Source organism: Monodelphis domestica, chromosome 5 (assembly GCF_027887165.1).
Source record: "Monodelphis domestica isolate mMonDom1 chromosome 5, mMonDom1.pri, whole genome shotgun sequence".
NCBI lineage: Eukaryota > Metazoa > Chordata > Mammalia > Didelphimorphia > Didelphidae > Monodelphis > Monodelphis domestica.
In genome coordinates this window covers 193,354,080-193,368,708 of record NC_077231.1, presented here as the reverse complement: position 1 = coordinate 193,368,708, position 14,629 = coordinate 193,354,080, and the positions used below count along the sequence as shown (strand labels likewise).

The 14,629-nt window shown below is 35.6% G+C and overlaps 1 protein-coding gene across 2 annotated transcripts in view; it reads left to right on the top strand.

Moving 5' to 3' along the window:
• The first annotated feature begins 460 nt into the window (after positions 1-460).
• SLC13A1 (solute carrier family 13 member 1) overlaps positions 461-14,629 on the top strand; it is a 105,871-nt gene continuing 91,702 nt past the window's right edge. The window contains exons 1-3 of one of the 2 annotated variants that reach the window (XM_007504223.3): positions 488-591; positions 6,288-6,387; positions 11,953-12,090. In XM_007504223.3, the coding sequence (XP_007504285.1) occupies positions 11,962-12,090 (129 nt within the window). In that variant the 5' untranslated portion in view covers positions 488-591; positions 6,288-6,387; positions 11,953-11,961. Of the gene's footprint in view, positions 592-6,287; positions 6,388-11,952; positions 12,091-14,629 lie in introns of both variants that reach the window. The other variant, XM_007504224.3, reaches the window with a different exon arrangement.

Genomic DNA, 14,629 nt, shown 5'->3' with positions numbered 1-14,629 from the left:
GAAATAATGCATCACTAGAAATATCAATAATGACTCACTGTTTAAAGATATGAAATATCCCTCAGATTCTGCTGAGCTGAATATTGAAGGGGTCATATAATAGCCCTGAAGACATCCTAAGGACTCTGACCTCAATCCTGTGAATCCTCAGCATTAATCCTAGGGAATCCAAAGGTCAGAGCAAGCATTTTCAGGATACTTTTTTTCTCTTGTCCCATAGGGGTGCTGACTTAATAAAAGTCACTCTCCTTAGTGCTACAAGCTGATGAGATCAAAGGTATTTTGGGAAAATTCTTCATGACCTAAAATCATAGACTTAGAGCTAGAGCAGATCTTACAGGTTATCTAGTACAACCTCTCTTGTTTTGCAAATAGGGAAGCTGAGGCCCAGGGTTGTTAAGTGGCTTTTCCTAGGCCTCACTGGTAGTAAGGTGTCAGAGATGAGCTTTGAACTTGGGACCTTTGACTCTAGATCTAGCCCTCATCCCATACCTCTCATTTCTTTATCAGGAAACCAAAGGAAGAGCCATAGTACAGCTTAAAGAATCCTGGATTTGAATTTCAAATTTGTTGCTAACTATCTGTGTGAAGGTAAGCAAGGGATTTCATCTACTCAGGAAAATCTATGATGTGAGGGGGTTGGATGAAATAGTTACTAATATTCTTCCTGGCTCTAGATACTGACTATTATTATGATACTGTTATAAGAATGATCAAAAACCAAAATATCTTTGTGACTAAATAGAATGTTACTTTTGTTGAATATGATAGAGTAGGGGCTAGAGGGAAGGGAGTGAAGTTAATCAGTTTTTTAGTTAGTTTGTTTTATTAAATTACTTTTATTCCATTCCCAATTTCTCAGGAGCTGGTGAGTAGAGACAAGTGACAGACCTAGAATATTCTTCCTTTTCTCTTTTCTTTTCTCTTCTAAAATATGTTTATTAGTAGAAGAGCATTTATGCTTGATTTTACTCACCACAACCACAAATGCAAAAAGTAGCAGATAAGGTTCAATGTTAGGGTTTTAGAGGATTGCTTTTTCTCCTAGATACTTAAGTAAATAGGATGCAGGTCCTCAGGAACTTGTCTTTGAATTCAAATCCTTCTCAGGCATTTATTAACTGTGTGACTTTGGGAAAGTCACTTAACACAAGAATTTGCCTCAATTTCCTCATCTATAAAATGAGCTGGCGAAGAAAATAACAAATCACTCCAGTGTCTTTGCTAAGAAAATCCCAAGGGGTCACAAAGAGTCAGACATGACTGAAACAACTGAATGACAAAGATATATAAAATCTCTGAAATTTTCATCCCTTTTTGGTTCAAGGGAGTTTGGCTTAGCTACCTTTTAGGGCACAGTTCAAGTCTCATCATTTCTTCAGTCAGTTATTTACTTCTTAGCAGGGGAAGAATGGCCAATGAAGCCATGGTTAATAAATAATTGAAATTTAATTTCTTATACATGACCTTAGTGACTCCATAGTAGCCTTTAAAAGTTATTTTAGGAAAAGAAGGCACTATTAAGATTTACCAAATAAGACTCGAAAAACTAGCATTTCAACATTCAGATCCCATCACTGATACCTACTGGTTTCATGACTATTGGCAACTTATTTCATCTCTCTTAACCACAGATTCCTCAAATGCAAAAAGGAGGCACTTGTAGTATCTACCGCAAAAGGTTGATGTGAAGCTCAGATGAAATTACAAGATATCTCCAAAGTCTCTGTACACACCTTATATGTGAAAAGGCCTTTGCAATCTTTATAGTACTATATAATGTCGACGATAATGCCATTATCTTGAAAGATTATATTTCCTTTATGCCCAGGGAATTTGCACTTAGCTTCTTTCCATTGGTCTGTGAGCTCTCAGAGAAAGAATTGTCTTTTCCTTTTCTTTTTATCCCTAGTGCTTAGCACTGTGCTTGGCACATAGTAAACAATAAATAAATCGGTGGTTGACTTCATGTCAGTCTGCATTTTGCAGTATTAGAGGGAGAAGTTCAGGGGCCCCCATGGAGGCTAAAGCTATAGATAGAGCCATAAAGGGCAAAAATGAGGTCTTTTTTGGTCAGTTATGGTGGCAATCCAAAGATAAGATCAGAAGTCACAGTAGAAGGAAAGGAAACGAGTGTTAGTTATATTTATTATTAAAAACCAGTTACTGAATGCATCCTACAAGTGGAACTTATTTCTTTTTTTGGAGACTAATAACTGAAAGAGATAAGATTCATGAAAGTTAGGATATAAAATTTATTTGTAGGAACTACCTTGAGTGACTTCCAAAATTAAAGTTTAAATTTGTCATTGGAATTGATAATCATTAAGAGAAAATATATTTTCTGCCCTTTTTGTGGGAACTGGATCTGTGATTTCTTTGATTTATTTATTATGGGAAATTCTCTATAGATTGGGCCATCTAATCTGTAGTCATAGAATTGCCAACTGAAAGGTTGTGACTTATCTATACACCAAGTTCCACAAGACCTTGTTTTATGTGAACTCAACACATGCAATTCAGGTATGTGCAATTAGCAATTGAAAAAATAAAGACAGAAATATATGTAAAATGAAAAAATCCATGCTAAATCCATGCTATTTTCCCAAAGTGTAAACTTTCACAGCAGTTGTCCCAATCACACATGATCTTGCTCTGAGTATTTTTGTGAGTCATTAAATTGTTTTGCCCCAAAATTAGCACCATCATCTTTCTCTAGACTTCTTACTTGTAAAAAGCCATGTCTATGTCAGAGCAGTTTCTCTTTGTTTCATTAATGCTATTTAGTTATTAATAATGGCCCTCAAAGTACAAGAGTAGTGATGCTGGTAGCTCTAATAAACCCAAGAAAAGTCATAAAGTACCTAGGTACATTTGTATAAGAATATTAATCAAATAATAGGGTTCACTATTATTCACAATATCAAACTTATGGAAAGGCTCTTTGAACATATTGGTCTCATAAAAGAAGGTCCTACTGGATATGTAAGAGATGGGGCTTTCTGATTCTAAAGTTATCTTTCTATCAACTTTGCCATGATAACTCTTATTGTCTATCTACTCTGACCTAATGAATTCAAGTCATTCTTTTCTAGCTACTTAACCAAGCTAGTATACAATTTTAACTAAAAAATCCTAAAGAGATTAAAACCTAGATAAAACTTGTATCATTGTATTTCATATATGTAAAAATACTGCTGATCCAGTCTCAATAGAACCTGAGTTCTGAGCCATTTTCCCCCATTTCTGAGGGTATGTGACACTAAATTGTCATCCATACATTGCTATTGTTATATGAAAAATAAAGGTAAATTGAAGCACAGAGTTCCAATGGTGATCAATTTATTAGCAAAGCTTTGTTATTCAGTCACATCAAACTTTTCATGACCTCATTTTGGGTTTTTGTGGCAAAAACATTGCAGTGCTTTGCCATTTCCTTTTCTAGCTTATTTTAAAAGATTAGGAAACAGAGGCTAACAAGGTAGCTCACAGCTAGCAAATATCCAAGGTTGGATTTGAACTTGCTCCCAACTCCAGGTCTGATCCTCTAAACACCAAGCCACCTAGATTCCCATTAGCAAAGCCAGCAGTTGCCAATAAATTGGATCCAAAGCACAAGAATATTCAAGGCAGAATACAGAGCATTCTTATAGTCTAAAAAAGGAATGAATAAATACATATTCATGAGATTAAAGAATTTATGGGAATAAAGAAGTGTGACAGGGATAGGGAAGTAGCTTGATTTGTTAAATTTTCCTTGGTGGCATTCCTGACCCCATGTGACTTCTAATAAATCAATGATTAAGGGATCATTGTTAAAAAACTTAAAACTTAAAGGGAATAATTCCTTGCTCCAAAGACAGGAAATTTCAGTCTTGAGAAATGTACAGAACATTCTGTGATCACTTTCTTAATCCCATTTCTCAGACTTGTTTGTCATTCAGATTAAGGGAATTTATCAATTAGCTAACATCCTTCTAGTATGCACAGGGTCATGTACTCACTTCTATTCCCCCAGAATTTAAATAACTAATTTATCCTCATATGATTTAAGAGCAAAATTAGAAAGTTAATTGAGGTTTGATTAGCAGAATCTGATTTAGAATTCTCATCACCCTGACAATCAAGTCAATTCAGGAAGCGTTTATTAAATACTTATTACATACTAGGTACCATGCTAAGCACTGGACAAAAATTAAAAAAAACAAAACAAAACAAAACAGTTTCTGTCCTCAAGGAGTTGCATTCTAATAGGGGAAGTAACACAAAAGAAAGATAAATAGGATAGGTGGAGGGAAATTAGGAAAGTGGAGGTGATAAATAGTGGAGAAAGAAATTCAGAGTAAAGAATGCTGTCTGGATCAGAATGAAGTCATGAACATGGCTGGCCTGGACACTTAAAAAATTAGACTAGGAGGCAGCTAGGAGGCTCACCTAGAAATGAGAGGTCCTGGGTTCAAGTTTGGATTCAGATATTTCTTAGCTATGTCAACTTGGGCAAGTTACTTAAACCCCATTGCCTAGCTCTTACTGCTCTTTTGCTTTAAAACCAACACACAGTATTGGTTCTAAGACATAAGGTAAGGGTTTAAAAAACAACAGGGAGGGACTGCAGGGGCAGAGTGAGATGGTCCTGGGTAATGATGAAGTTCTTAGGTGAAAAGGATGCTGTGATATAGGGGACAGATGTCCAGAGAGTCAGGGATAGAGCTCAGAGAATAAGGAAAACATGGAAGAGCAGTGATATTCATTCAAAAGAAAGCCATCTGAGGCTCAATCCAATGTTTTTAGCTGCAGAACATTTTCCTTTGTAAAAATCTAGTTGTTAAGTTTGCATTATCCTACTTTTACCCGCTGAGCTAAGTGGTACAAATTTTTCATAGTCACAGGATAAGTATATAAAGAACATGTATACAGTCTACATTTTATTTAGTGCCCGCTATTTGCCTTACATTGTGGATTGAAGAACAGAAAAGTTATAAAAATCAGTTGAGAACCTAATACTTATACATATGAAACAGAAAATGAAACAAGATAGAATACCAATACATGCTGAAACAGACAGTATGAAGTACATGAAGATGCATAGAACTAATGTTGGTGGGAAGTATCAGAAAGGTTTTATAAAAAGAATTTGAAACAAGTCTTTAAAAACAAGTATATTATGGATAGATAATGAGGATTGGTCCTGACCACAAGCAGGATGAACAAATCCACTGAGATCGAATTCAGAATGTTCTTTGCAGCAGATAGAAAGGAGACTATACAGAATGAAAGATAATAGCTGACATTTACCTGTCGGTGTGTTAGAGTAGATAGCCCTAAACTTAAACTCCTGCCTGAATTCTGACACTGCTGTGAAAGCTCAGGGAAATCATTTAACCATGCTCTCAATGTTGCCTTCCATAATATATAGAAAAGCAGCATATTGTAATAGATAGATAGCCACCATTAGAGTCAGAAAGACAACTTAATTAGTCACTTGAGACATACCACTGACTAGTATTGGCTCTTAGCCTAAACTAGTTAAGATCTAGAGGCAGGTAGGTGTTATAGTACATGAAGTGAGTCTGGCCCTGAAGCCAGGAAGAGCTGAATTCAAATCTAACCTCAGATACTAACTAGCTATATGACCCTGAACAAGTCAGTTAATATCTCTCAGTCTCAGTTTCTTCATTTGTAAAGTGGGGCTAATAGTATCTACCTCATAGGAGTGTGGTGAAAATCAAATGAAAGAGTATATATAAAATGTTTTGCAAATCTTCATTACTATGTACACTATCATCATCATCATCATTATTTGTTGTTGTTTAGTCATTTCCAGTCATATATAACTCTTGATTCCTTTGGAGACTTTCTTGGCAGAGTTACAAGTGAGGAACTGAGGCCAACAGGATTAATGGACTTGCCTGGGGTCATCCAGTTAGAAAGTAAAACTGAGTTTGAACTCAGCTCTTCCTGACTCTGGGCCAAGCACTAGATCTACTACCACCTCCATGCCTTATTATTATTATTATTATTATTATTATTATATTATTATTATTATATTATTATTATTATTGTTTACTTAATGTTTCAGTGCCTTAGGCAGTACTCTAAGACAATAAGTTACAAAGTAGGGCATTGGCAAAGGAAGTTTCCTTGTTTATAAGTGTTATAACCAATGAAAACATACATTCAGTCTATATATACTAATGATTTCATTTGGAGGAGGGGAGCCATTATGAGAATACTTTGAATTGGAAGAGATTTTCAAGGTCATCTAATTGAACCTTCTTATTTTCCAGATGGGAAGACTAAGGCCCAGAGCAGATTAGTAAAAGTAATGTTTGTCATACCAACTTCACCATACATGTGTGAGAAAATAGCTTTGGAAATCATACAGAGGTATGGGGATGTAAGGTACTTATATATCTTTTGCAAAGCACATTCCTCCACTAAAATCTTCCTCAGATGCTGCATTTTCACTTGGAAATGCCTCTGGGTTTTGGAAAGAGATGTCAATAGAGTATTATCACACTCTCTTTTTAGGGCTGTTCACCCACTTTCAATGTCTCCCTGTCACCTAACTTTTACCTGTGGTCCCAAGAAGCTGTAGCATCTACATCAGCCACATTCTAGTTAAACTATTTTGGTTGATAGCTAAACCAGGTTGAGGGTAACTGATAGGTCTTGGACCCATTGATGAGGTAGGGAGATGCCTACCCCAGGCAAGGGAAGACTTCTCTCAGCGGAATGGGCAGATGAAAACAATTTTTCCAATGGCCATGAATGTGGCTGAAGTAGGCACTATGGAATTCTTAGAGCTTGGTTAGACATCCCAGATGCTAAGGTAATCCATCTGCTGTAACATGAGACATCTCCAAGACAACATCCTGATTTTTGTCCTTTCATCCTCTCACTGGACTTTGTGAAGAAGAGAGAGTGAAGGTCCTGACTTTGTAATCTATTTTGCTAACATATTACCCTATGATGTCACTGATCCTCTAGAAAAATGGACAGACAACAATCACACAAGATGTTATATTAGAAGCTGGAGACATAAAGGCAAAATGAAACAATCCTTACCCTCAAAGAGTTTACTATTGCAAGGAGGGAAGTAATGATGTTTGTAGTGGGAAAGAAGATGAGAATCTGGGTCATATGCAACTTCATCATTTGTGGGAAACTCCATATATACTGAGGTATACTTGGGGAACAGAGTGGGATAGCAGGGATATTCTAGTAGTCAGAACACTGAACTGTCAAAAGGACTGAATTTGAATTTTGCCTTATTTTCTAGTTATATGACCATAAGAAAGTCATAATCTCTCAGGGCTCCAAATTCCACATCAGTTAATTGTTCTCAAATAAATAATTCTCAAAAAAATTCTCAAATTAAAATGGAAGTGTGGGTAGAGGACCAACTTGAGAGTGAGAAATATCTGGATTAAAGTGTTGCCTCTGACACATTCTGACTATGTCACTGGAAAGGTATACTTTTGGGTATTATAATTGTGATATGCTTTTTTAAGTATCATTATTTGACAGACCTCTGAATTATCAGAATCTCAAATATTCATCTCAAAGACTTTTCCCAGAGAAAGGTTCATCACCTATGGCACAGACAAGTGCAGAATGGAAAGTACTTAGGGTATGCACATATTAGCCAAAAAATAAAAAATAAAAAGAGAATATCTGGTGATTCTGAAAGGTGATTGTCTCTCATCTCAAAGAATGTATCAGTTCAGATTTCTGGAGTTTTATTGGACTCTAGGAATGTCCTAAAGGGTCAATGTGTTTCCTGTTGTTTCTCCCTATTATAATTCCATAGAACCAAGTCTACACAAGTACCAAGTTCAACCTCTTGGGCAAATATAAGACTATCATTTGTATAATATCTTCCAATCTGTATCGGTAGAACACATTTCCAGGAAGATGTTCTTTATGCCCATAAAATAATTAGTATGGTCCAAATAATAATAATCAACCATAATACCTGTTATCTCTTGTGAGGAAAACACCCAGGAAAGAACCCCACAAATAACATTACTATTAAGCACTCAGTAAACTTCAAGATTGGTCAACTAGGTGGCACAGTGGCTAGAGTGCCATACATAGAGTCAAAAAGACTCAAATTTCTGAGTTCCAACAGTTACTACCTGTATGATCCTGGGAAAATTTTTTAATCAGTGCCTCAGTCTTATCATCTGTGAAATGAGCTAGAGAAGGAAATGGAAAGCCACTCCAGTATCTTTACCAAGAAAATCCAAAATGGCGTCATGAAGAGTAAGACATGACTGAAATAACTGAACAATAAACCTCAAGATGCTATGCCATTGTCATAAGGAAACAACAGTAACAACAAAGGTGGAAAAGTTCCATACCTGGGCTCAAAATGTTAAATTTATATATAAGCATAGTATGGCCAGTTTATCACTGGAAAGAAAATGATATGATAAGGACCTAGATATTTTAATAGAATTATATGGTTAATATAGTTAACATATTATGAGTCCATATGAACTGGAAAGAAGGCAATGACCTTTTAAGGGTGCCCTGATAGAGGTATAGTGCTCAGAAAAGGAGAATGGATGAGTCTTCTATTTTTTGTTCTATTCATACTACATCTGGAATGTTGGGTCCACTTATGAGCAGTACATTTTAGAAGGGATAATGTCAAATTGTCTAGGACTTGGGGTGATCAAAAAGACTGAGAAAACTGAAAACAGTATTTTAGCCCTTACACATGTGAGGATGGGTTAAATAATATAGGAATATATCATCTGTAGGAAAGAAGGTTTGAGGTAATGGGGGGGGTTACAAAACAATACAACAATATTTTTCAAATATTTAAAGGGATGTCAGGTGGAAGAATGATTAGACTTGTTTTACTTGCTCTATACAGTAGAACTAAATCAACAGAAAGAAATTTTCAGAGTATATTTTTGATTCACTAAAAGGCAAAATACATAACAAATTTATCCAAAATTGCTACCCCAGGGGAGCAGTATATTAGTGTAGGTCAGTGATGTCATAACTATGGCAGGAGTGCCCAAGATGGCGCACAGAACATTCTCTGTGGGTACTCAACTGTCCTCCACAACCTCCCCACCCAGAGTTCAAATCCTAGAAAGATAGAGGGACTTGGGTGGAGCTGTACCTTTCCCTGTTCTCCACCATGCCTCATGACATTTTTTTCACATTATCTGCCCCACTGTCCAGCATCCCAATCGGAGTGCACCAGTGATAAAGTAGGCAGCTCACAGGTGGCAGAAGTGGAAGGAAGTAGAGTGCTAGGGCCACTCTCCTCCCCCTCCTCATCTGTGCTTAGGACATTTCTCATATGACCCACCCCTCTTCCCAACAGCCTAATGCTTCTTTCCTCCTGTGTGGGGTAGGGGAAGAATATGGTCTGGACTGGTGGGGTGGGATCGAGGCCCAACATTCCATCTAGAAAAGGTTTGCCATCACTGGTGTAAATCATCAGGAGAAGGCCAAATGACTTCTTATCAGGGAAGTTGGAGCTAAATTTCATGCTTTTCACCAGGGGTTTTGATCAGATGATCTTTGAAGTCTAGTTTTATAGTTCTGTTAGTTCATCTGACAATACTGATTTCACGATTCTGCAAAATAAATTAAGATTGGAGAAGTATAAGTTTATAAAAGTCTGTAAGTTAATCATGTTCTTTTTTCCTATTATGTAACACTTCTTCCCTGACTATTCACTGCAAATTTAAACTTTGAGAGAAAATGCTTTCTTATATAAGACATCACAGGTACCTGAAGGATTGCTTATTTACTTTCTTTAAAAAATTGGGAAGTCTGATCATACTCATTTATAATTAGAAACTAGACTCTGATAGAGGGACTAGACCAAAACAAGATTGTAAGGAAGGGGAAAGAGATGATAGACTGATTTCATGCTGAGACTGCTAAGTCTAACTCAGTTTCACAGGGAAAAGTTGGGAAGCCAAGAATAAAATATCAAAAACAAAGCAATTGTGATGGATCTCTCTACAGGCAATCCCCAGATTTCCCTCTCCACTCTAGCTTCACATGAAAACTCCTACAAAAATCCAGAAGGATCATGTCTCTGAACCCAAGACCTGAAAAGACTTTGACTTCCCAGATCACAAACACCTAACACAGGAAGGAGTATGATTGCCTAGGTCCCATGATAATGAATGGTTTCTGTCCTTTCTCCTGTTAACTCATCTGCTTGGAAGATCTTTTAAACTGAGAAGATGAGGGTAGGGATGAAGGCAGATTCCTAAGAGTCCTGGATGTGGTTAGAGGGCTACCCTTTAATATTAAAACAAGTCAGATGAGCCTTGAATCTCTTGGAACTTCTTGGATCCTTTTGTTGCTAATAACAGTTAAGTTTTTCACAGATGATCATAGTAGACTGTTATTGTTACTGTGTATAATGTTCTACTGGTTCTACTCACTTCACTTTGTATCACTTCATATAAGTCTTTTGAGTTTTTTGTGATCATCCTGTTCATAATTTCCTATGGCACAATAGTATTCCATTACAATCTTATATTACAACTGTATAAAGGACTTTTAAACCACAAAGTACTATCTAAATATCAATTAATATATCATTATTATTACTACAATTGTGGGGATCTGCAAATTCCTGGAAACTGAGATAGCTTTGCATATGGGGGATGAATTTTGCAAGATAGGAGTATCAATCTATGTACTACAGTAGAAATCAAACATCATTATAAAACTGCTACTTAATTACTCAATCTTTCAAATCAATTATGTTCTGTAGGTCCTTCCATAGATTCCATATTCTGAAGATGTTAGAGAATGAACTTCAACTTCATAACCCACAGAGATTTCATTGATGCTTTCCTTTTTTGTACACATTGGTCAGAACACTTTAAGTAGTGAATTTCCAAGCCTCCAAGACCAGAATTTTTAGTTGACTTCAGTTTTGTTTTAAAAAAAAAATCACCTTGTATTATAAATACAGTATAGTGGGAACAATATAGGCTTTGAAGTCAGAGGACCTAGTTTAAGTCCTACTTCCCCCATTTACTAGATGTTTGATCTTGGATCAATCACTTTATTTGTCTTTGTCTCATTTTCCTGTATACCTGATGTACATAATGTAAGCAGTGGAGAGAATGCTGAAGTCAGGAAGGCTTGAGTTCAAATCTAGCACCAGATCATTGCTGGCTATGAAATGGGAATGGGGTGGGGCTTGATTAAATGATTTCTAAGTTCTTTTATCACATATCTCTCATGGTGCTTTATAGATTTGAAATTTTGTTTCTTTTCAAAGTCCAAAGATGTCCTAAATGGAAGAATCCTAGCTTACACATAGGCAAAACTATCTGCCTAAAAGGATTATTTCAAGAGGATCAACTGCTTCCCCCCCCCCAAATAACAAAAACAGAAAAATATTCCCTACCAAGCCCAAACCTAGTTGTTCCAAATATCTCTAAAAGTTTCCCCCTTGAAAGTTTTGCCTTTGAATATTCCTTGTGCAATAGACAATTAATAAAAATTTGCTATGTTAATGTTGGTTACTGAATGGCTTAAGGCTTTGTCTATAGAAAACTCTTTTTAAAATATAAATTTGCTGCCTAAAGAAAGTAGTGGCATATTGACTGCTCACAGATACCTTAGAAGATTTAGTTAATAGCCTTAGTCAAAAGGCTACGATCTAGTTAGTGTCAAAGCTATGCTGCAGCTGGGGTGAGGGGAAGGTGTAGGGAGAAAACTATTATTCCTTAAAAGCCTTTAATAGTCACTATTCATTGGGACTATTTTTCAGTTTTACCAAAACACTGTTTGCTTTTCTCTGCTTGTTAGTAAAGGCACTAAAGCAATAAAAAAAATGAGATTTAATGTTAACTAACATTGGCTACACTGTTGCAATGACTCAAGATGATAGACTAGAGAAATATTAATCCAGCTTGGTTATTTAATGTCTGTCATGATTTTTTTTAGACAGTCCATATGAGGATTTGGACATCTAGGCTCCCAGAAATGAAGCTTCTTGAAATCTGCTTGATTTATCGCAGGCTTATCCTCATCATCCTCACCCTGCTGCTTTTATTGCCACTGCCTTTAATAATCCAAACCAAAGTAAGTGAATGACGAGAAAATGGTTGTTATATTTCTTGACCAGTTTCACTTGTCTTATGTTTTCATTGCATAACTGGATCAAATTTAAAGGGGCCAAAATTGTTGGCGTTTCAAGTTCAGATTAACTTCAATCATTGTGCTTTATCCATTTTTGCTTCTTAGCAAGTGATATTAACTGTATAAAAAGACAATTTTGAGGACTAGCAGCTTGATCAACTGGAATGTTCAATTAATCAGCATTTCTCTTACCTAAATTTTTGTGAGGGAATAGGGGAAAACATGATACAATAAGCTAAAAGAAAGGATGAATGGAAGAGATGACTCCTAGGAAATATCTTTGAAACAGGATTCATCTCCCAAAAGATAAGGGAAATGGCTTGCTGGGGAGTTGAGGCATCAAGTCCAGTCTCAGTTCTGATGCTTATTTCCTATGTCACCATAGCCAAGTTATTCAAATTATCTGAGCCTCTGTTTCTAAATCTGTACAATGTTGCATTGGGTAGTGGTAGTTAAATAGGGGTAATAATAACTATACTATCTATTTCACTTGTGAGGAAAACATTTATAAAGCTTAAATCTGAATTGTTACTTCTCTGTTCTCTGCATATCAAATGGGCACAGCAATACACTACTTCTAGGGTTCAGTTTTGAGGATTAAATGAGACATTGGGAATGAAAATGTTTTGAAAAAGGTAAAGTCTTATTCTTTATTTAAAAGTACCACAACACCATATTCCAGTTAAGTTAAATCACTTTGTCATAGGGCATTCTGCTTAAGCATTATTTCCTTTTTTTAAAATATAATTATTTGAGAATAAAAAGAATAATCATGCTGTCAGATAAATACATAAAAACAATAGGTCTGACACATCTTAGCTCATGCTTTCTTTTGCAAAGAAAAGTAGATTTTGAAATCCATGAAAAAATAAAAATGAAATTTTTGAAGTAGAAATCTCTTTCAATGTAAAAATGCTAAATAAACATCAAGCAATAACTCTTTCAGGGAACTATGTGTTGTAGATAAAGTCAGTGGTATCATTAGTGTGAGCATTTCCTGGTAACGGAAAAGCCATAAGTTTGGATGCCACAGGTTCTGGGTTCAAATCCTCACTGTCACTTAATATTTATGGAACATTTTAAAAGTCATTTAATATTTATATGCCATTAGGGAAATCACCTTTAAATATATAGCTCTTTGGTTGCTTCCTTGTAACATGAGGAGATTAGATTAAAAATCTATAATAACAATCCTATACCTAACTCTATGATCACTTACCAATGTCAGTCACACTACCTTTGCCTTTTAGTGAGTGGGGGCATGAGTTCTATGGACCACAATAATTCAGTACTAACTGGCTAAGTTTTAGGTAAATAAGACTCTCTGAACTCAGTCAGATGGTTCATCTTCTCAAGTTGGAAAAGGTTTATAGATGGGAGATAGATTATGAGAACCTACCTAATGTTACTTGGAAATGTTCATTAACAGGAGATTGACTATCATGTAATGAACTTCCTTTGGGCATAACAAGATTATAATCAGCATCAGAAATGAAAGACTCAGATTTCATTTTATATTTCTTTTTGAAATTTATTTTTAATTTGAAAAAAAATTTAATATCAGAAGAGCATTCTAAGAGCAGCTAAGTAGCTTATTGTATAGAGAGCCAGGCTTAGAATTGGGAAAACTTGGAATCAAATTTGGCCTCAAACATTTCCTAACTATGTGACCCTGTACAAGTCACTTAACCCCAATTGCTTATTCCTTAATACTCTTCTATCTTGGCACTCTTAGAATTGTTTCTAAGACAAAAGATGACAGAAAGAGAGACAAAGACAGAGATATACAGACAGAGACAGACATAACTCTAACCTGAGAAATTCCTGTAGATCATTTAAATTGAGGAATGACCATTATTTTTTGTAAATTTGAACAAGTTCCTTATATATGTTAAAACTGAGAGTTTTATCAGAGAAACACTACAATGAAATTTTTCTCCAGTTAACTATTTCCTTTTTATCTTTAGCTGCCCTGGGTTGTTTGTTTTTTATTTTTTTTTTGTAAACATTTAAATTTTATGTAAATAAAATTGTCCATTTTGTCTTTTATGAATGAAACTCTTTTTCTCTTTTTTGGTCATAAGGACAAACCTTCATCATAGACATGAGAGGTAATTTCTTCCTTATTTCTTATTTTCTTAATGATGCGGCCTTTTGATGTGCAAATTATCCATTTATATCCAAAATATCCATACATATCCATGTAGTTTGCCCTGATACACTGTATGAGGTTTTGATCTAAACCTAATTTCTACCAGACTGATTTTGACTTTTCCCAGAAGTTTTTTCAACTAGTGAATCCTTAGTCCACTTACCAGGATCTTAGGTTTGTTTGTTTGTTTGTTTTTTAATTTGAGGCATTGTTCAAACAGTCTAAATTTATTTTTTAAAACCCTTACCATCTGTCTTAGAATTGATACTGTGTAAGTTCCAAAGACTCCAGATCAATAAAGGCTAGGCACCTGAGGAGTAAATGACTTGC